Source organism: Panthera tigris, chromosome D3, assembly GCF_018350195.1.
Source record: "Panthera tigris isolate Pti1 chromosome D3, P.tigris_Pti1_mat1.1, whole genome shotgun sequence".
NCBI classification, from domain to species: domain Eukaryota; kingdom Metazoa; phylum Chordata; class Mammalia; order Carnivora; family Felidae; genus Panthera; species Panthera tigris.
The window spans coordinates 48401996-48425324 of record NC_056671.1 but is presented as its reverse complement, the minus strand read 5'-3'; the positions used below and the strand labels follow the sequence as shown (position 1 = coordinate 48425324).

The following is a 23329-nucleotide window of genomic DNA, read 5'->3' as shown; positions in this document are numbered from 1 at the left end:
GCATTTAAAAAGATGTTTGTTAGAAAGTGTTTCTATGCCTGTAGTGAGGGATTTTCAGACTGTCTAGTTAACCATACCCAATGATGTAAAGCGCAGTTGTTTAGCTGATTCCTAAAACCAAACGTTTGTGATTATCTCACCTTGAGAATACGATGCAGAAAAAACATAAAGCGCTTCCATATCGGGGATTTTCTCTTAGTAAAAGAAGTAAACATGATTATTTTAAGTAACAAGCGTGTTAAGAGTATGTTTTGGTTAAAACCTCATGTTAAACAAAAAAATTACTTTGTGCGTATCAGTGAAACTTGGCCAAAATAACAGATTTCCAAAGTAAAACAAACAAAGCAAATGAGCCAGAAATAATCAGACCCTCATGCCTGTTACAGGAAGAATACAGCCCGTGAAATAAATAAATAAGTCCTGTCATGAAACAGCTTTGTGGGGGAGGGATGTGGGTGTCCATTTTGATGGACAGCTGTGGTGGCAAAGCACTATAAGGTCAGCACTATGGACATCAATTACATGCGTCTCATGACAGTTGTGAAGACACTTAAATGAGTTAATGTTTGTAAAGAACGCAAAAGTGTCTGGTATGTAACAAATACTGTATGAGTACTCCTTAAGTAAAAACAAGGGGTGGGGCGCCTGGGTGGCTCAGTCAGTTAAGCGTCTGACTTCAGCTCAGGTCATGATCTCACGGTCCGTCAGTTCGAGCCCCGCGTCGGGCTCTGGGCTGATGGCTCAGAGCCTGGAGCTTGCTTCCGATTCTGTGTCTCCCTCTCTCTCTGCCCCTCCCCCGTTCATGCTCTGTCTCTCTCTGTCTCAAAAATAAATAAACGTTAAAAAAAATTTAAAAAATAAACAAATAAATAAAACTTAAAAATAAAAACAAGCGGTGAAATTATAACCATAGCATTTGGATAATGTATCCCTATTATTCCCAGATAGGAAGCATGGAAGCCACACAGCTCAGCAGTGGTTCAGAGAAGAGTCATTAACATTATATCTATTTATGGCCAGATGGATTTGGCAGTATAGACTGTCCTGTCCTCAGATCAGAAGTTGAAATTGGGAGACAGGGAGGTATTACCACCTTCTTCATTTTAACACACAAAATACGTCTCATTTCCCTTTTAAAAGAACCGGTGTTGTGTGCGGCATTTACTAGCAAAGATTTAAATAAGTCACTCCAGAACCATCAGCAAGCAATGCTGTATATTAAACTCAGATTATAAGGGAAATACACTTTTCGTTATTCCTATAACTTGTCAGAATGGGCTCAACTATTTGGCACTATGACCTTTTCAACACAAGGACCGTATCTTGTTCATCTCTGGTACCCAGCACAAAGGTAATGTTCAATCAGGCATGAGTGATTGGGGAAGGTGACTTCAAATTACTGCACCCTTAGAAGGCTTTCCGGGGCCATAACAATATATTCTTCTCTTCCTCAAGTCCTCTCATTTTTATTTCACCAGGGGTGGAATCCACTTTCAGGGGCCCTGCCTGCACTATTCATTGACCATGTGATATCTTCCCATTACTGTGATGTTCAACAAGGGCCAAAAGAAGTCAGGAAACTGACTTCTACACTAAGTGAGAGATTAGATGATTCCTCTCCCCACTCTCAATTTCTGATATTTGCAACAATCTGCATAGGTCAACACAGCCCAACAAGCAAGTATTAAGTCTTAATGATAGGCAACCTGTGGAAACAAAGATGAAAGAGATGTAAATCCCAGTCCAACTTCCTGAAGGACTTGTAGTTTAGAAGGGAAAACAGACACAGAGCTTCACAGAGTTAATCCCAATTTGGGTTTAATACCCACCTTTTCATTAAACAGTAATGGGGACAAATTGGGAGTCTGCTCCTTACCACTATATCCCTAGCATCTAATAGTGTCTGCCACTGAAAACACTCAATATTTGTCAAATGTTTATTATCAAATAATGTATCAAGAGTATTAAGAATTCATAATGGGCTCACTGCAGTACAGCAGGGTAATGTGAACATCCTGCCCTTTACGTTGTATGTTAGGTGTGCATGTGTGTTGAGATACCTCCAGAGAGAGCTGATCACTGATTTTCAAAGTGGTGAGGTTCTTTTTCCAAAAGCCTAATATTTTATTTAGCAGGCCTTCCACTTGGGAAGCATCTTTGCTTCTGGAAAGCTAAGAGGGGCCAGAAGTGACAGGGAACAAATACTTATCTTTGATTCTAAGTTCTAAAGGAGAAAGGTATACAGTATGACTCAAAGCAAAGAATCATAGTATCGAAAACAAAACAGAGGACAAACAGAGGAAGCTGCAAAATTCCATGGTTCCTATGAAACCAGAAAGGCAGTCAGAGTGACATAAGTCAGAGTAGAGTAAGAGTGGCCTGAAGTAGAGTAGAATACAAATTGTACATTCTGCCTTAGAAAATGCCCTGCAGTGCTTCTGAGGAAGTGAAATGCATCAGCAGCAGACCACAGGAATTTGGCCCAAGATGAATACCAGTGAGGTAGCCTTGTTAAGGTCTTTATCTCTTGCTCCCTTTTTTTAAAAAAATCTAAATTTTGTTTTATTTATTTAAGCAGGCTCCATTTGCAGCACAGAGCCTGACACAGGGCTAGATCCCACGACCCTGGGATCGTCACCTGAGCCAAAATCAAGAGTTGGATGCTTAACCAACCGAGCTACCCAGATGCCCCAGTGTCTTTGTATCTCTTATGTATATATTTTTTTAAAGTAGGCTCCACACCCATAGGGCTTGAACTCAAGATCAAGACCTAAGCTGAGATCAAGAGTCAGATGCCTAACTAACCGAGCCACCCAGGTACGCCTATATCTCTGAAAATTCTGACTCTGCTTTCTTTTTCTCTTGCTTCAGAGCACTACAACCACCAATGGCTTAGATCGTCTTATGGCAGTTGTTCCCCCAAACGGATTCTTTTCTGTTAACATCTATTCTGAGCTTTTCATTCCTCTGCAAAAACTCAACCTCTCTCCTCTCCATTTTCAAAAAGAACATTAAAAAGAAGAAAAAGGGGGTACCTGGGTGGCTCAGTCGGTTAAGTGTCTGACACTTGGTTTGGCTCAGGTCATCATCTTAGGTTATGATCCCAACCCTGTGTTGGGGTCTGCACTGAGAATGGAGCCTACTGGAGATTCTCTGTCTTCCTACTCCTTACCCTCTCCCCTGCTCACATGCTCTCTAAAATTAAGAGAGAGAGAGAGAGAGAGAGAGAGAGAGAGAGAGAGAGAGAAGACAAAGCTCTAAAATAGTAAGATATATAGGCTATTGTTTTTATGCCTATTAATATCCTTTGTCTTCAAAAATATAACCTCATACAGGAATTAAGCACATTTTTTTGTGGGCCCTCTGTGGACAGGGATCACTTTTTATATTTTTTTATTACTCCTAATAAGCCTAGCTCAAGGCCAAGCACTAGTAAGCACTCAGATAGCTGATGGAACATGTAACAAACCTAACATACTGGACACTAAGATAAAATAAAAACTGAAACTAAGAATTTTATATGTATCCATTTCTCTCCTTGTTTTCCTATATATAGTACCTCATTCAGATGCTCTTATAAGCTCTTACCACACTTTAACTGCCTATCTAGATTAGGCCTTTAATACTTGTTCTGTGGAAAAAAATAATGTACTGCAACTTATAAAATGACAAAGGTAAAATAAATATGATAAAATGTTTAAAAATGAAGAAGGCTCTGACAAAATTTTGGCAATTTACCAACACAAAGATGTTTTTATCATTCGTGAAGTATGACTCAGTATTCAGTTTATTTTGAAATAGCTATCTCTTTACCTGATAGTCAATACTCAAACATCAACAAATTATTAATTTTTAAAAATTAAAGTGTTTTTCTTAGGTTTGCATAAATAAGGCTCAGGCTTATATGGAATTATGACTGCTTTTAACAATTACCGAAATTTCTTTTCAAAGAATATCTTCATACTAAGTCTGTCTATGTAACAGTCTGAAGACAGCTACAGATGTGGCATTCTCAAAACAGCATATAACTATTCAATGTAATGCTGCAAACCAACTTACTTCCTTTAAAACTTCACTAAGAATTCCAAGGAGTAAAACAAAACATTAAAGTCTCCTAATGTTCATCCTAAGTTAGGTAGTCTTCTTGGATTTTTTCTTCTCTGCTTCTTCCTTTTCCTTTTCTATTTCAGCTACTTGTAATTCAATTTCTTTGGCACTAAACATCTGAAAAGAAAAAAAAATTAAAAGCAAATTTCAATTACACCAGTAATTTCTAAATATTTCCAATATAAATTATATTTTATACATTTATATCTTATTTTTTAAAGTGTTTATTTATTTATTTTTGAGAGAGAGAGAGAAAGAGAGAGAGAGGGAGGGGCAGAGAGAGAGAAAGAGAATCTCAAGCAGGCTCCAAACTGTTAGGCAGAGCCTGACGTGGAGTTCGAACTCACAAACCATGAGATCATAACCTGAGCCAAAATCAAGGGTCAGATGCTTAACCACTTGACCCACCCAGCAGGTGCCCCTATACATTTATATTTACTCTTTCTTTCTGTTTCTGTTTCTTCTTTCTTTCTTTCTTTCTTTCTTTCTTTCTTTCTTTCTTTCTTTCTGAGACAGGCAGTGCAAGTGAGTGAGGGACAGAGAGAGATGCAAGAGAGAGGGAGAGAGGCAGAGAGAGAGGGAGACAGAGAGGGAGAGAGACAGAGAGGCAGAGAGAGGCAGGGATCACCTGAAATGGAGCCTGTGTTTTTTGTTTTTGTTTAAACCTGCAACAGGGCTCACGGTCAACCAAAGTGGAGCTCAAGCTCACCCAAAGTGGGGCTGTGCTCACCTGAAATGGGTATTTATATTTTCTATTTAAACTTTAACTTTATATCTGCAAATATATAATATGTATATAAGCAACATATTTATAACAAATATGGACAAAACTTAACTCCATGACATTTCCACTATCATTGTGTTAAAAAAGAAAGGAGAGCAGAATGTTATATTGCATTACATATCATATATATGACTATAACTCTGAAAACATTTAAATGCAGACTCATTCTGTTTATGGGCAAGTAACTCATTGCCGAACTCCCCACTCCTCTCCACTCCACTGTCTGACTCTCTAATAGGCTGGCCTGTTTTACCAGCCACGAGAAGAGCCAAAGCGGCAGGGAGAAGGTGACTTACACTGCTGTGTTTACAGCACCCTCACTACAGTGTGAAGCAAAAACAGCTTTTATTTTATACAAATCAATTTTATTGTATTGAAAAGTAAAGAGGGGAGCAACTCGCTCAAGGTCACACTACTAAATATACCAGTGTGTTGGAACTTAGGTCTCTGTAACTCTAAACTTAAACCCAGGTCTATCCAATTCCAAAGCACATGCCCTGTGTGTTACACAGCGTATCGTGAAACAGCGTGTGGAGAGGCGGTGTAACTTTGCTGCCAGTGCGCATACCATCCTAGCACTCCTAAGTAAAAATATATGCACGCCTGGGTGTGTCTATCCCTGTGGGTAGACATGTACGCGATGGAGCTGGAGAGGTGAGTCTGGCCTCAGTGCTTTTGTGTCCTTGTGCTGTTGGTGCATCTGTCCTGAGACCCTCGACAGCAGGGATGACAACACGGCCCAGTTCCCATCTCTACACTCCATCTCAGCACCGTGGTTATTTTTGGGGGGCCGTGCAGGGGCAGGACCTCCACCCATTTCCCCATTTCTCTTAGTCATTGAAGCTTTGCCGCTGCCGTATCCTCACCTCCCCGTCTTCTGGCTGACCGGTACGAGGTGCGAATGTTGTGTCGGAACAAACGACAACAACACAACTCAAAAAACAAAAGGCCCACTGCTCCACCCAATGCTGACTTTAATACTGTATCCCCTTGAAATACTTCCTTCAAAACAGAAAGTATATGTAAAATAATCCTTCTTAGTATACTTTTCATATGGTTTCCCATGCTTTACGTGCTTTTTACACTCTCGGCTAGAGAGCTGGCAAACTGTACCGTGTACAGTTCTACCTAAGGAACAGTGGTGAACCGAATTTCAAATGTTCTTTAGCCAGTGAGTCCTCCATCACAATACTCTGGACAATTTATTTTGTGCCTCTGCAGTTTCAACCCATAATGGTTAACAAAAGGTACAGACTTGCCTCAAAGAAATACAGAAAGGTTGTCACACCAGGTATTAAAATTTATGTCTCACAGAGGCTCAAGGCACTTCTAACTGAAAAGGAGAGACAATAGATAAAAACCAGTAGACAAGAGGAGTAGAGGGTTTCTGACATAATGAAGGATAATATTACGTTAGAAGCCTGGAGGGCCAACAGTTATACTAACGGTAGCTGAATGACACTGGCTGGAAGCATATCTTGATTTTCAGAAGATGTAAAAAGACGGGAAGAATAACTGCTTTCTACAGAATACCTTGTTTTATTGTGCATCGCAAATACTACATTTTTAATCAATTGTTGGGGTTTTAATTTCTTTTGAGTAAGCTCTACATCCAACGTGGGGCTTAAATTCACAACCCCAAGATCAAGAGTCACATACTCGACCAACCAAGCCAGCCAGACACCCCTGCATTTTTTACAAATTGAAGGTGTGTGGCAACCCTCCATCAAGCAAGTTTATTGGCACCACTTCTCCAACAGCATTTGCTCACTTTGTGTCTGTGTCACATTTTGGTAGTTCTCAGGTTTCAAATTTTTTCATTACTATTATATTTGTTATGGTGATCTGTAATCAGAAATTATGACTCACTGAAAGCTCAAATATTGGCTCGCATTTTTTAGCACTGTAATTTTTTAACATTCAATTTTTGAGAGAGAGAGCATGCAGGGGAGGGGCAGGAGGCAGGGAACAGACTATCTGAAGTGGGCTCCATGCTGACAGCAGCAAGCCCAATGCGGGGCTTGAACTCATGAACTGCGAGATCATGACCTGAGCCGAAGTCTGATGCTCAACCAACTGAGCCACCCAGGCACTGCAGCATTGTATTTTTTAATTAGGTACATTGTTTTTGTTTTTTTTAGACAAAATGCACACTTAAAGAGACTACAGTATAGTGTAAATATAACTTTTACATGCATTGGGAAACCAAAAAATTCATTTGACTTGTTTTGTGGCAATATTGGCTTTTTTTTCCTTTCTTTCGCTCTCTTTTTTTTTTTTTTTAGAGAATGTGTGTGTACGTGTAAGAGTCGGGGAGGGTCGAGGGAGAGAGAAAATCTCAAGCAGACTCCACGTCCATGGCACAGAGCCTGACTCGAGGCTCAGTCTCACAACTGTGACATCACCACCTGAGCTGAAATCAACAGTTGGATGCTCAACCAACTGAGCCAACCAGGTGGCCCTGCAATACTGGCTTTATGGCGGTGGTTGGAACTGAATCCTCAGCATCTTCGAGGTGTGCTTGTTTATGGTGCTGGGAATAAATATCCATAGGCAATGTTCTATACCAACCCCATACATGACTGGCTCAGTAGGGGTTCCTGCCTCAAAGAATACATACTAAATGGGGTAGGACTACATACAGATCTCAGCACCTCTAAGTCTTTGCAAAGGACCAGGGATAGGTAAGTGCTCACAATAAGCACATGTGAATTAGTGAACATTAGCCTACAGAAACAAAACAGAAGTCATCATGTTGCCAGTGGATGCTAATGGAGTTTTCAGGCATTTAATGAAGATTCACAGGCGTCAACATCTTGACAAGATTCAACCGTTGTCAAATTACTTTATACTACATATGTTTTTTCCTCTTTGGTTAATGACTTACCTTCAAAGGCTGGTTTCTTCTTATTATAGCAAGTTCAATGTTTTTTCCACCAGACTGGACAACCTAATGTAGAATAAGCACAATAGTAGAATTACTTCAGCAAATTTTACTTTTTGAAGCAAATAGATAAGGGAAAAAAACATGTTTTCCTGAATATGCTTTATTAGATCACTTACTTCTAGCAAAGCTCTTATTGCTAATTTGATAGCTTCATTGTCGTTTGCTATAGCATCTTCTGTGTAATTCTTTTCTAGAAATTCTCGGACAGTTTTAGCACTTCGGCCTATTGCATTTGCCTTGAAAAATAAGATAATTATTAATATCATTGCAGTATGAATGAATTTATGGTTACTCATGGAGAGTTTACTACCACATTTCTTAGTGTAATTACTATGTGAAAATTGTAGTTTTGAAAAATTAGCTAACATTTCAGCAGCTCATTTTGTTACTACATGAATAATCTGTAATGTTGGTATGACTTATCTTCAAACATACCACTGTCTTGTCCTGGTCAATGCTTTCTACTACTTTAATGGCTTCCAACTCCTTGATAACCAGAAAAGACTGAAACAGTTGAAATTCCAAAAGAGGTAGAGAGGAAAGGAGGTATAACTTTGTAATACAGTACAAAAGGAAGAAAGAAAATAGGAAAAAAGGACATTGGCATGAAGAAGAAACTGTTTATATGAATAGGACCATGCGTACCATTTTCTTAGAACCTAGAATAGAATGGTCACCTAATTACTGATTCATTATCTTTGATTCTGTAAATGAAAGAAGATTCTTCTGTTCCATTCCCCATTTTTCTTTGTTCCTTCGAAATTTTCTTCAGATGAAGGAAAGAGGTGAACGATTGCCCTGGCTGCATTGCCACGCGTAATATATATATTTCGTTCAGTCAAAATATCTAGACGAGGGGCGCCTGGGTGGCTCAGTCAGTTAAGCGTCCGACTTCGGCTCAGGTCATGATCTCGCGGTCCATGAGTTCGAGCCCCGCGTCGGGCTCTGTGCTGACAGCTCAGAGCCTGGAGCCTGTTTCGGATTCTGTGTCTCCCTCTCTCTCTGACCCTCCCCCATTCATGCTGTCTCTCTCTGTCTCAAAAATAAATAAACTGTAAAAAAAAAAATTATAAAAAAAAATATCTAGACGAGTATTAGTGATGATAATGAGGATGATAACAGTAGTTCATATTAACAGAGCACTTATGTGCCAGGCACTATGCTGAGCATTTTGCATGGATTCTCTCATTCAACCATCACAGAAACAATTAAATAATTACTAACCCCAATTCACAAATGAAGAAATGGGAGGTTGGAAATGTCAAAACGAGCTTTCTCATCCTCAGCACTATTAACATTTCGAGCTGGATAATTCTTTGCTTGGGCGCTGCCCTGTGCATTGTAGGATGTATAGCAGCCTCTACCCACTAGATGCCAGTAGCATCCCCCACCCCAGTTGTGACAACCAAACAGGCCTCTAGATATTGCCAAATGTCTCTCAGTGGGTACAAAATCAGCCCAATTTGTGAACCAGTGCCTTAAGTAATTTTACCCAAGATCTCGGAAGACCGGGTAAGTAGAAGAGCTGAGCTTTGAAACCAAGTAGTTTGAAGTGACAGTCCAAGCTCTGAACTTTATACACTGTGCTGCCACCTGACCCTTCGCTTTGATGATTTTAGAGAGTGAGAGGAACCAGCAGAAAAGTCCATCCTTTCAATGGAGGATCCTGGCAGTGAATGAGGGAAGGTCTTAGTTCTAAGTGGTTATGGTTAGTTTTGATTATAAGAAAGAGATCTCAAAAGAGATTTTAGGAAGTGAGCATGAAAGCCTACCTTTTGTACTGCCTGACAGTGTATTGTTCCTGTTAGCAGAAGATTATTTTTATTTCACAGAACTTTTTCTATGCCTTTATATTTCAGAGGACTAAAATAAATAGTTGTGAAATTTTAAATTGAATCTTGTGGCTTTGAAATTTCACTAAGATCAAAGGTAAAGACTGGTATGACTTTGGAGTATTATTAGCTACTAGTTTTGGGGGGGTAACTAGGTGTTGCTATGAGAGGAAGAACATAAGGTAGTGGTTTATCCAAAAAATCTCACTGAGCCCTTAAAGGTCACCTTATAAATTCCTGGTGACTTTCCTGTCCAATTCTCCTAATTGCTAATATAAAAATTCTTTAATTCTTATCTACTTGACTGGTTTCTTAAGATCTTCTTGCCATGCTCAAGTCCCCACCCTTTCTCCCAACCCTTCGCCCACCCCTCCCCCAGCCCACTTCAGAAGACTCTGATAGTCTTGCAGTATTTTTTCCTGCCTGTAATGATTAATGATGATTTCTATAGCAAAGATCATTAGCAGCCAATGCCAATATCCATTCTTCCTTTGTGACAGAACTCTAGGCAATGTGCCTGCTGAAAAGTAGGATTTCCTAGCCCCAGCTACCAGTAGGAATAGATAAGTGGAAATAAATGGGTGGAATTTCTAGAAACCTTTGGTACCTGGAATGCAGACAGGTTGGCTGGAGATCTAGCAGCCACTTTGAGAGCATGGGCAAAGACTATGATAATAAAAGAGACAAATACCAGTGACCATCTATCCTCAAACTTCTAAGTATATGAGAAAAATAAACCCTTATATGTTAAGAATCATCACATCCCTGTTGTTAAGAGCCAAAACAATACCTTGCAGATGTATCTTGGTATATCTTAAAGATATACAGAAAAAATATTGATAAGGCCATTTTGGCAGCAATACTTTATTTACTATTAGAATTTCTTAGCTGATGAGTAATAGAACAATGTTATCCTTTGTGTGGTCTCATACGGAATGTATGAAAGCTTGATGACTCTTGGAACTTTCTCCCTTTCTTTTAAGTCCACTCTAATCAGTCTCTCGTCACTATGAGAAGTTCCTGTCAAGGTCACCAATGACCTGCTCATTGCCAAATCCAGTCATTTCACTTTTCATCTGACTCAGTGGCACTGACTCAGCTGATCAACTCTTCTTGGAATGGTGTTTTCACTTGTGATCCAGGATGCCACTCTCTGGGTACTCTTCCTTTACAGACTATGCTGGCTCCTTCCCCATCTTCCACTGGTCCAATGCCCCTAACCTAGATTATTATTGGACATAGCCTTCTAACTTGTTTGCCTGCTTCGACCTTACTATACAGTCTATTTCAATACAGCAGCCACACAGATACTTTAAAAATATAAAAGCCAGATCATGTTATTCTATTATGCAAAAAAATCAAATGGCTCTCTACATCGCCCTATTTAATATGCAAGTCCTACAATGGCCTTTTTGACCCTGTAAGATCAGTCCCCTCCTGCTTCTTACTTCATCCTTCATCACTATCTTTCTGCAGTCACCACAGCACAGTCATATGCTCTGCATACAGATTGATGTCTCACAGATATGGAACATACTGCTGCCTTATTGGTTCCTGTTTGGAATACCACAGAAATAACTACCTGGCTCGCTCCTTTACTTTCTTCAGGCCTCTGTTCACATATCGCTTTTTCAAAGGTGCTTTCCCTGACTACCTTACCTACCAATCACATCCTCTCCTCCCAACCTGTTCTTTTTCCCCAAAGGATTTATGTTACATGTATACCATCAGTACATATTTTTGTTATCTCTGTATCCCCAGAACCTAGAACAATATTTGATATGCAATTCAAATATTTATAGATGGAATATTTTTTTAAGTTTTTTTTTTTTTTTTTTTTTTTTTGAGAGAGTGTGAGCATGCATGTGAGTGATGGAGGGGCAGAGAGAGAGGGAGAGAGACAATCCTAAGCAGGTTCTGCATTGTTAATGTAGAGCCCAATGTGGGGCTTGATCTCATGAACTGTGAGATCATACTATGAGCCCAAATCAACAGTCAGACACTTAACCGATTGAGCCCCCCAGGAACCCCTAGAGGGAATATTTGTTAAACGATGGACTCTTTATATATTTTACTTTATAACTTTTGATAGTGAATTATCTTTGGGAATCCTACACTACAATATCCCTGGCACAGAGGTATCTTCAACTCACAGGATTATTGCTCTGGTACTCAATTTCTTCTTTATTTCTGGCCCCTTAGGATTTTGTCCTTTTTGTAAGTTCAGCTATGCATTAAAAACATGTTAATGACCATTCTAGTATTCTATGTGGTTGCAGGAGGATTTCTGATTAATATAATTTAATGTAATGTGCCAAACCCCAGAACCCATTACTCCAAGTAAAAATAATATTTTCTGCAATATGAAAACATAAGAAGAAAAATATTTCAAAAAGGGTGTTTCCACTGATCTGGATACTGCCAGAACTACACAGCTAACTGATTTCTTAAGACTCTTCTGTCATGGAAGGGGCAGCTATATGCCTTTATTGGAAAAGAAACTTACTCCGGATAGGAGTTTTATTTCCTTGTAACAAATGCCTCACCTTCTGTGAACTTCCTGAATGTTTTCTTCACCATGATGGTATCCTACAAAACACTGCTGGTGACCAAGGAGGAACTGAGAGAATATACTTGTGCCCATAGGATTCACTGCTCTTATGTTCTGTAATCCTAAAGAAGCCAGCCTAGTAAAAATAGGGAATAGCCAACTGAAGACTCAGTTATAGCACCAGGGGTGTGTGTGTGGGGTGGGGGTGGGGGGGTGGGCAGCATCTTCTGAAGCCAGGTTTATGTTCGACAAGATCCTCTTGTGTGCCTGGAAACAGGATCATAGCCACAAATCTAGGAGTCAAGGGACAGATGTCTCATTAAACCCCTGATATCCCACTAATAAAATTTTTGCTTCTAAGGTTGTTTTAGTTTATTTAAAAAAAAAATTTTTTTTAATGTTTATTTATTTTTGAGACAGAGACAGAGCATGAACAGGGGAGGGTCAGAGAGAGAAGGAGGCACAGAATCTGAAACAGGCTCCAGGCTCCGAGCTGTCAGCACAGAGCCCGACACGGGGTTCGAACTCACGGAGTGTGAGATCATGACCTGAGCCACAGTCGGCCGCTTAACCGACTGAGCCGACTGAGCCACCCAGGCACCCCAGGTTGTTTCAGTTTAAAGGTCCTAGTTCCCAAGTTGGCAGCGTGGTAGGGGAGGGAGAAGAGGCAATGTTCTACTAGGGGATATAACAATAATTTCACTGAACTAGAAGCTGAGACTTCCACTTGGCAATTTTGGACTCCTCATGCCGTTGAACCAGTAGGCAAATAATGGGTTACTGTGAGGATGGTATGATTGATTCTGATTATCAAGGGAAATAAAGTTACTATTATACAATGGGACCAGGGAGATGTCTTGTACTCAAGGGATTTTCTGGAGATCTCTCTTATTATTCCCATATAAAGCGAAAAAAGTTAACTCAAGGCTCTATAATCCATTAAGGCAGGATCACTAATGGACCATAATCTTAAAAAAACAAAAGTCTGTGTTAACATGCCAGATAAAGAACCTCAACAAACCGACCAAAGTGCTGGTGACAGTTATTTCTGTTCTCATTTCTGCAACAGGTCAGGTGGCCAGAGTTTATATTTTTAACTTCCCATTTCCATAATTCATTTCATGCGTCCTCTCTCTGTGCCTTGTAAAAAACTACATCCTAGCACTGTGAAAGTGTTGGCTCCACATGGTACCACAGCCATGTCCTCAACAGCCCATTGTATCACTTTATCAGGCTACTTGGTAAAAAACAAACCATAGAAATGAAAAAAACAAAAAAACCCCACCTGATCTCATGGCTAAAGTGCTATATATAGTTTCCCCAAAACAGAAATAAAGCCAGAAGATTTTATTCTACCTTTCAAGACTGGATATCAGAATTTATATAACACACATAAAGAATCACTTGGCCTAAGCATGAGGTAGTGGAAGGAACACTGTACTAATAAGGCAGAAGACCCTAAGTTCTAATGACAGTTTTGTCATTAACTAGTGGTGTGGCTTTTTAAAAAAATCACTTGACTCCTGAGTCTCACTTACCAAATACGTAAAATGAAAAAGTTTCCAAATGTTTTTTTGTTATCATGTTTTTAAGTTGCATTTGATTTCAACCAAAATCCTACAAGAAAGTACAATGTGTGAAATCAGTAAAATGGTTATGGGGTATACATGTGTGCAGGTGTATGCACACACTGTTCACACCCTCCACCTCTACTACATGTTCTTCAGACACCACGGCAAAGCATAGTTTCAGACCTAATGATAAATGAAATCCCCCAAATTAAAAAAAAGTCCATAATTTTCCTAACTAGTTGACTTTGCAATAAAAGTGTTTCTCTGTATGGCCCTAGGGAGCAAACAGATTAAAATGAAAAATTATGTAAACTTGGAAACTATTATGTTATCATATTGAAATGAAATGTAATGATGTAATAATTAATACAAACAGAAGATGGCAGACTTCAAAATATTTTGAGAAAGGCTATAATAACTTGTTGAAAGTATAGATTTGGGAAACATAAGAAATCTAGTACGTGTAAAAGATTTCTTAAATTGGCAGAAAAAAGTCTGGTATTTGCAGCAGGCAAATTCACAGTTTCTGATTACCAATCAGTTTGTCCAGGTAACTTAAAAGAAGGTGTGTAGCTTACACAAATATTCAGATCTTTGTGGCAAGAATATAATCCACTGTTTTACTGGCCTGGTTAATTGGTTTATAAAACAGAATGAGTGTGATTAGCCCAAAAAACTCCTTTAGTTAATACAAACATAAAGACCAAGGTAATATTTCCCCATTAATTTATTTGGCTCTTATTTTTATATTTAATTTTAATTTAATTATTTTTTTTTTTTTTAGAGAGTGTGCACAAGTGAGCAAAGGGCAGAGAAACGGAGAGAGAGAATCCCAGGAGGGGCAGAGAGAGAGGGAGGGGATGGGAGAGAGGGAGAGAGAGGGAGAGAGAGGGAGAGAGAGAGAGAGAGAGAGAGAGAGAGAGAGAGAGAGAAAAGCGAGGCTCACCTGAAATGGGGCTCGTGTTTACCCGAAGCAGGGCTTGAGATCACCTGATATGGGACTTGAACTCATGAACTGTGAGATCATGACCTGAGCTGAAGTCAGATACTTAACGACTAAGCCACCCAGGTGCCCTATTTGACTTTTAATAACAGTAAAATAAACTCTTCATGAAATTTTTTTTAAGCTTATTTATTTGAGAGAGAGAGAGAGAGCGCGCGAGCGTGCAAGTGTGTGTGAGTAGGGGAGGGGCAGAGAAGGAGAGAAAGAATCCCAAGCAGGTTCCCTGCTGTCAGTGCAGAGCCCAATGTGGGAATCTATCTCATGAACCATGAGATCATGACCTGAGCCAAAATCAAGAATCAGATGCTTAACTGACTGAGCCACCCAGGCGCCCTCACGAAATTATTTAAAGCTTGGGTGTTTAAACTTTAATAATATAAAAAATTATTTAGATTTTATGGGGTACTTCTATATTTATATATGAGAATATACAAAAACTCATTTCTGGAAACTGTCACTAGTTTCCCTAGGCCCTAGACTTTTGTATTAGATTTGAATGTACCATTAAGCAAAGTTAGTATTTAGGTACTGAAACAGGAATGACAACTTATCCAGAAAACAAACTATATTCCAAGAATTATGTGGAGAAAATTGTAATGTACTGCCATATAAATTGTACCCCAAACCGATTCATAGTTTGGGGTACTCTAAGTCTCGAATAAAGGATGCATTAAATACTTCACTATGGGGCTTAAATGCTCATTCAATTGTGTGTTAACAGCAACTGGATATATCTCTTATTTGGCCATTTACATATACTTAGGTTTGTCACATCTTTTCAAAAGGAAAAGACCTTGTGATTAATAAAACAAAGTGTTTCTCTATCCATCAAAAACCATCGTAGTTGCTGACTAGCTAAATGGTTACATAAAGTTTGTACCACCATCAGTATTTTAATGCAACAAGGGGCGCCTGGTTAAGCGTCCAACTTCGGCTCAGGTCATGATCTTGTGGTCCGTGAGTTCAGGCCCAGAGTCGGGCTCTGTGCGGACAGCTCAGAGCCTGGAGCCTGTTTCAGATTCTGTGTCTCCCTCTCTCTCTGCCCCTCCCCCACTCATGCTCTCTCTCTGAGAAATGAATAAACCTTAAAAAAATTAAGAAAAATATTTTAATGCAACAATTTTTGTCATGTCCCTGAAAACGATAAAACTTTACTGTGAATACATTTACTTAACTTCTAAACTATATTAACAAATTCATGACTTACCTTCCAAGCATGGTAAGTACCAGAGGGATCAGTCTGATATAATCTTGGGATACCATCATCATCAAAACCTACAATTAAGGCAGAAATGCCAAAAGGTCTTCGCCCATTGCTTTGTGTATATTTCTGAAAAATAAAGTGTTTTTCAACTACTTTTGCTATGAGGCCATACAAAGAACAGCACTATTACTTACCAACTAAGAAATTCTAATAGTATTCTGTATTTCTTTAAGATCCTCTTTCTGACTTCTTCTGGAGTAACTTCAATCCATGATGAAATTTTAATGAAATTAATGCATCCAGTATGTAAAATTAAATAATTAAGAGTGCTTATATATGGTCTTAAAACTATTTTCTCATTGCTTTATATGCTTTTTGGTAACATAACTAGACTATAATCTTGTTAATATAGCAGAGAACTGTATATGTCACGCCAGTTTGGTTCCCACCTAGTAAAGCTGATTTTAGTGAGCTGTGCTTTGGAAGGAAGTCCTTGGGGTTTACTCTGAGAGATACTACAGTTGTCACTGTTATAATCAGTACTTTTACTTGATACTATTATCAAGATTTTTCTGTTCACTCTATACTAAGTTATCTCTACAGAAAACCCAACTAAGAGATTTCTTTCAGTTCCCAAACAAGGAAACCTTTATCTCTCTGGAAGAAAAAGCATTTTTTTCCCTCCCAGACAACAGGGCACTGGAAGCCAATTGTATTTCTTTTTACTTTAGTGCCAGGAACTTCCTGAGAGTGGAATTCCCACTAATTCTGAGACTGGTGCCCCTAGAAGTCATGCACAGGGCAGCCCTGACAGAAAGCTCAAGTCCACACCTTTTTTTTCATTTTATTATTATATATTTTTATTAGCCACTTCAAATTTTGAATGCAAATAGTTGTGCTACAAATATAAATAAACTCTTAATGAGCAGGGTTTGTGTCTTTATTCTCCTGTATTTCTTAATATTCCTAGTTCACACAGAGGTATGAAGTAAATGTTTTGTAAATATACCTCAGAGGAGAGACCCTCTTATTTGCTTAAACAACCATGTTTTTTTTTTCTTTAATGAAAAAGTAGTACTTGCACAGGGTTAAAATAATTTAAAAGTACAAAAGGAGTACATAAAAGATCTCTTTTGTCTCACAGCCCCAGGCCCCTTCCCAGTAGCAACCCCACTATTACAGGTTTACAATGCATATTAAATGTTCTGTGTATAGCCTTTATATATCTAGAAGAAAAACTAAAGCCACAATTGGGAACCTTGTATATACAATGCTCTACATCTTGTGTTTTAATGGGTACCTTTTTAACGGCTGAGAAAATCAAACCAAAATAAAGTAGAAAAATATAAAAATGTTGGACTTCCTTGAGACATGAATTAAAAAAAAAAAACAAAATAGGGTAATTTTTTATAAGTATATAGTCTAAAAGTTTAGTATCTAGAATATATAGTCTATAAAGAAACCTCTACATGGACAATGACAAAATCCATGCCAGAAAATATTCTAAATGCTTTAGATGTATTAATCATTTAATCCACAATGCAGCTCAACGAACTAGGTATTATTGTAATGTTTATTCCATAAAGAAGAAAATTACAAAAAAACAGACTAAATAGTGTGCTCATGGCATTAACTAGAAAGTAGCAAAGCCAGGATTCAAACCCCCAATGTGCTCCTGGAGGCGCATTCTTAACCACCAAGAGTGCCTGTCAAAAGGAAAGATAGTTTACACTAGAAGAAATGAAAATAGCAAATGAACATGTGGGAAAAAAATCAACCTCACTACTAATTATAAAATACAAATTAAAACAACTATTACAGTACTATGTTATACTTATTTGCGAAATAAAAGAAAAATGGAAACCCAAGGCTGATGATCCTTCAGGGACACATTTATGCATTGCTGGTTGCACAATAAAAATTGGTTCAATCTTTTTACCAAGCAATTTAGCTACATATAACAAGAGTCTTAAAACCAATTACAATCTCTAATCTAGTAATCTCATACTGAAAATTAATTTAACAATATAATTCAAAAAAGAAAACTAAAAGCTATGACAAAGATAGAGTAATGCTATTAAAGTACTAAATTGAGAAAGGGAATGAGAAAGGGAAAGAAACTGGAAACAATCTAAATAATTTCCAGTGAGCAACTGGAAACAGTATTACACAGTAAGAATGGTAAGTATGCATAAGGACTATGCTGGCATACATAAAAGGCACATAAAATGAGAGTAAGAGAATACTTATATACATCATGATTCTATGTAATGTCAACCTGTGTATCTATGTATGGATTCAGAAGTCAAATCCAAACATGATCAGTTTTGTTTAGGTTTGCAGGTGAAAGAATCATGGGTATTTCTTTAGTAAACTTAAAAGAAAAGAAAAAGGTTTTCACTACTGTATCACGAGAAGTACAGAAATCCTCTTAAAATATGAGATGTATTGCTCTTTTAAATTTTAATAGAATTCCCAGAATTGATAGTGACTGAGATTTCTAACGATCAAATCAATCCAGTCCACTGGAATAAGAGAGTGAATATGAAGTAAATGTGAGAAGGAATAAGGAGTTTAGTAGATTTAATGGATTACATGAAGTAAATGTGAGGAGGAATAAGGAGTTTAGTAGATTTAATGGATTAAATGACTGGAGTGCTTATAGTATTCCCATGACAGGAACCATAATGATGCAAAAGAAGAAAGCCTGAAGAAATCTGTCGGAATACTGGCTTACCTGCTTCAAGGTTGCTATGAAGCGAGTTATATATTCTACAGTTACTGGATCCTCAACTGTAAGCTTATGACTCTGGCACTCCACACGGGCTCTGTTTATTACCACTCTAGCATCAGCAGTCAGTCCTATAAAAGTAGGCAATGCGTTATTTAAAAAATGGCTTTTTTCTTATCAAAAGGGTTTTTTAAAGCTACTATGAAATCTTTCTTGTAATGTCCATTTTTATCAATATATGTCCATTATAAACAATTTGTAATTCTTGTAAAATAGAGTATCACTTGTCTGACATTCAACACTTAAACCGATTCATTCTTATTTGCTTTCAAAAAAAATCTTATTTATTTTGATTCAGCATGGGCCCGACGTGGGGCTTCATCCCATGACCAAGAGATCATGACCTGAGCCAATATCAGGAATCGGATGCTTAACTGAGTTACCCAGGCACCCCTTATTTACTTTTTAAAGAAAATGGTTTATTTTGAATTTTTTAAAATTTATTTATTTATTTTGAGAGAGAATGAGAGAGTGAGCAGGGGAGGGGTAGAGAGAGAGGGAGAGAGAGAGAGAATCCCAAGCAGGCTCCACACCATCAGCATGGAGCCTGATGTGGGGCTTGAACTCACGAATCATGAGATCGTGACCTGAGCCAAAACCAAGTGTCAAGCACTTAACTGACTAAGCCACCCAGGCACCCCAAGAAAATGGTTTTAAAGAATAGTAGTTAGATACTAGCATTAAGTAAACTATTTCTCAAAGATCAAAATGGTTTAATTCACAGTAGCTGAGCTGGTTATTAGGTTTTACTAACCATTTTCTAAAAATCTCTGTAGTTATAGTTTTTAAAAATGTTTAAGTTTATTTATTTAGAAAGAGAGAATTCAAGCAGGCTCCACGTTGTCAGTGCAGAAACGGACCTGGGGCTAGATCACATGAACCATGAGATCATGTCCTGAGCTGAAGTCAAGAGTCAGACACTTAACCAGCCAAGCTACCTAGGTGCCCCTGTAGTTGTTTTTTAAAACCTATTTTTGGAGAAGATATCAGTGGCAGACTGATCAAAGGCTGAGGGTTTATCCTGGTTCCAAAATCAATATACTTATTACCTAAATTATGAAGTAAGCTGGCTTTCTCCTTATGAAAACAATATTACTTCATTATCAAAAATCTATCCATTGCCTTCAAAATGCATTCAGTATAACTGTGACATACCACTTCTCAGCTTTTTGTCTAAAATTAAGGGTTTGAAAATCAAGAATTTTAAAACAGAAAAAAAAAACACTGTCTTCCTTTTGCCATACCAAAACATCATGTAATTGATTCTCAATACTTTATAAGGAAATAAAATGTTTCTATAAAAAACTGACCTAAAACTTAAATGCAACAGTTGCAAACATTTCATTCATTCATTTGTTTATTTATTATTTTTAAAAATTTAAATCCAAATTAGTTAACATACAGTGTAATAATAATTTTAGGAGTAGAATTTAGTGATTCATCACTTACATATAACACCCAGTGCTCATCCCAACAATGTGATATCCTCCTTAATGCCCCTCACCCCTGTAGCCCTTCCCCCCCACCCAACACTGCGCTAGCAATGCTCAGTTTGTTCTCTGTATTTAAGAGTCTCTTATAGTTTTTCTGTGTTTTTATAATAGTTTTGCCTTCCTTCCCTTATGTTCATCTGTTTTGTTTCTTAAATTACATGAGTGAAATCTTATATTTGTCTTTCTCTGACTGACTTATTTCTCTTAGCATAATATAATCTAGTTCCATCCACATTGTTGCAAATGGCAAGATTTCATTCTTCTTGATTGTCGAGTAATATTCCATCGTATATATATACACCACTTCTTCTTTATCCATTCATCAGTTGATGGACATTTTGGCTCTTTCCATACTTTGGCTATGGTTAATAGTGCTGCTACAAACACTGGGGTGCACGTGCCTCTTTGAATCAGCATTTTTGTATGCTTTGGATAGACACCTAGTAGTGCAATTGCTGGGTCATAGGGTAGTTCTATTTTTAACTTTTTGAGGAACCTCCATACTATTTCCCAGAGTGGCTACATCAGTTTGCATTCCCACCAGCAGTACAAAAGGGCGGTTCTTTCTCTGCATCCTTGCCAACATTTGTTGTTTCTGAAGTTGTTAATTTTAGCCATTCTGACAAGTGTGAGTGGTATCTCATTACGGCTTTATTTAATTTTTAAAAATGTTTGTTTATTTTTGAGAGAGAGAGAGAGAGAGAGAGAGCGAGCGAGCATGTGAGCTGGGAGGGGCAGAGAGAGAGGAAGACACAGAATCCAAAGCAGGCACCAGGCTCTGAGCTGTCAGCACAGACCCCGACACGGGGCTTGAATCCACGAACCAGGAGATCATGACCTGAGCCAAAGTCAGATGTTTAACCAACTGAGCCACCATAGCGTCCCCTCATTGTGATTTTGATTTGTATTTCCTTGATGATGAGTGATGTTGAGCATCTTTTCATGTGTCTGTTAGCAATCTGGATGTCTTCTTTGAAGTGTCTATTCATGTCTTTTGACCATTTCTTCACTGGATTATTTGATTTTTGGATGTTGAGTTTGATAAGTTCTTCATAGATTTTGGATACTGATCCTTTAACTGATACATCATTTGCAAATATCTTCTCCAATTCTGTCGGTTGCCTTTTAGTTTTGTTGCTTTGTTTCCTTTGCTATGCAGGAAGTTTTTATCTCAATGAGGTCCCAATAGTTCATTTTTGCTTTTGTTTCCCTTGCTTTTGGAGACATGTCAAGTAAGAAGTTGCTGTGGCCCAGGTCAAAGAGGTTGTTGCATGTTTTCTCCTCAGGATTAAAAAAAATTTTTTTTTAATGTTTATTTTTGAGAGAGAGAGTGTGAGCAGGGAAGGAGCAGACACAGAGGGAGATATAGAATCCAAAGCAGGCTCCAGGCTCTGAGCTGTCAGCATAGAGCCCTACACAGGACTCAGACCCACAAATGGTGAGATCATGACCTGAGCCAAAGTCAGATGATTAACTGAGCCACCCAGGCGCCCCTCTCCTCTAGGATTTTGATGGCTTCCTGTCTTATGTTTAGGTCTTTCATCCATTTTGAGTTTATTTCTGTGTTTGGTGTAAGAAAGTGGTCCAGGTTCATTCTTCTGCTTGTTGCTGCCCAGTTTTCCTAATACCATTTGCTGAAGAGACTGTCTTTTTTCCATTGGATATTCTTTCCTGCTTTGCAAACATTAGTTGGCTATACGGTTGTGGGTCCATTTCTGGGTTCTCTATTCTGTTCCATTGATGTATATGTCTGTTGTTGTGCCAGTACCATACTGTCTTGATGACTACAGTTTTGTTTGGTTTTCTTTTTCAGGATTGCTTTGGCTATTTGGGGTCTTTTCTGGTTCCATACAAATTGTTAGGATTGTGTGTTCTAGCTCTGTGAAGAATGATGGTGTTATTTTGATAAGGATTACACTGAATATGTAGATTGCTTTGGGTAGTATAGACATTTTAACAATATTTGTTCTTCCAATCCAGGAGCATGGAATGTTTTTCCATTTTTTTGTGTCTACTTCAATTTATTTTATAAGTTTTCTATAGTTTTCAGTGTATACATTTTTCACCTCTTTGGTTAGGTTTATTCCTAGATATGCCTACTCCAGCTTTCTTTTGATGACCATTAGCATGATAGATGGTTTTCCACCCCCTTACTTTCTTTTTTTTTTTTTTTAATTTTTTTTTAATGTTTATTTATTTTTGAGACAGAGAGAGACAGAGCATGAACGGGGGAGGGTCAGAGAGAGGGAGACACAGAATCTGAAATAGGCTCCAGGCTCTGAGCTATCAGCACAGAGCCTGACACGGGGCTCGAACTCACTGACCGCGAGATCATGACCTGAGCCGAAGTCGGCCGCTCAACCGACTGAGCCACCCAGGCGCCCCCCCCCCCCCCCCCCCCCGCTTACTTTCAATCTGTCAGTGTCTTTGGGTCTAAAATGAGTATTTTGTATGCAGAATATAGATGGGTCTTGTTTTCTTATCCATTCTGATACTCTATGTCTTTTGATTGGAGTGTTTAGTCCATTGACATTTACAGTGTGTACTGAAAGATATGAATTTAGTGCCATTGTGTTGCCTGTAGTATTGGGGTTTCTGATGATGATGTTCTCTGGTCCTTTCTAGTCTTTGTTGCTTTTGGTCTTTTTTGTTTTTTATCTTTTCTCCACTCAAAGAGTCCCCATTAAAATTTCTTGCAAGGCTGGTTTAGCAGTCATGAACTTTAGTTTTTATTTGTGGGAAACTCTTTATCTCTCCTATTTTTGAATGACAGCCTGGCTGGATAAAAAATTCTTGGCTGCATATTTTTCCGATTCAGCACATTGAATATATCCTGCTAATCCTTTCTGGCCTGCCAAGTTTTTGTGGATAGGTCTGCTGCAAACCTGATCTGTCTTCCCTTATAGGTTGACTTTTTCCCCTTGCTGCTTTCACAATTCTTTCCTTGTCTGTGTAGTTTGTGAATTTGACTATGAGATGCCTTAGTGATGGTCAGTTTTGGTTGAATCTAATGGGAGCTCTCTGTACTTCTTGGACTTTGAGGTCT

At 38.3% G+C, this 23329-nt stretch overlaps 1 protein-coding gene across 2 annotated transcripts in view; it reads right to left on the bottom strand.

Moving 5' to 3' along the window:
- The window catches only part of PSMA8 (proteasome 20S subunit alpha 8), a 63096-nt gene that overhangs the window by 10169 nt on the left and 29598 nt on the right, over nt 1-23329 (bottom strand). Inside the window, exons 3-7 of one of the 2 annotated variants that reach the window (XR_006210116.1) lie at nt 18737-18861; nt 16003-16125; nt 7955-8074; nt 7779-7841; nt 4060-4224 (exon numbers count right to left, since the gene is read on the bottom strand). Coding sequence is in view for 1 of the 2 variants with exons in the window: in XM_007076004.2 (XP_007076066.1) it covers nt 4132-4224; nt 7779-7841; nt 7955-8074; nt 16003-16125; nt 18737-18861 (524 nt within the window). In the remaining variant the exon portion in view is untranslated. Of the gene's footprint in view, nt 1-3769; nt 4225-7778; nt 7842-7954; nt 8075-16002; nt 16126-18736; nt 18862-23329 lie in introns of those variants that run through there. The other variant, XM_007076004.2, reaches the window with a different exon arrangement.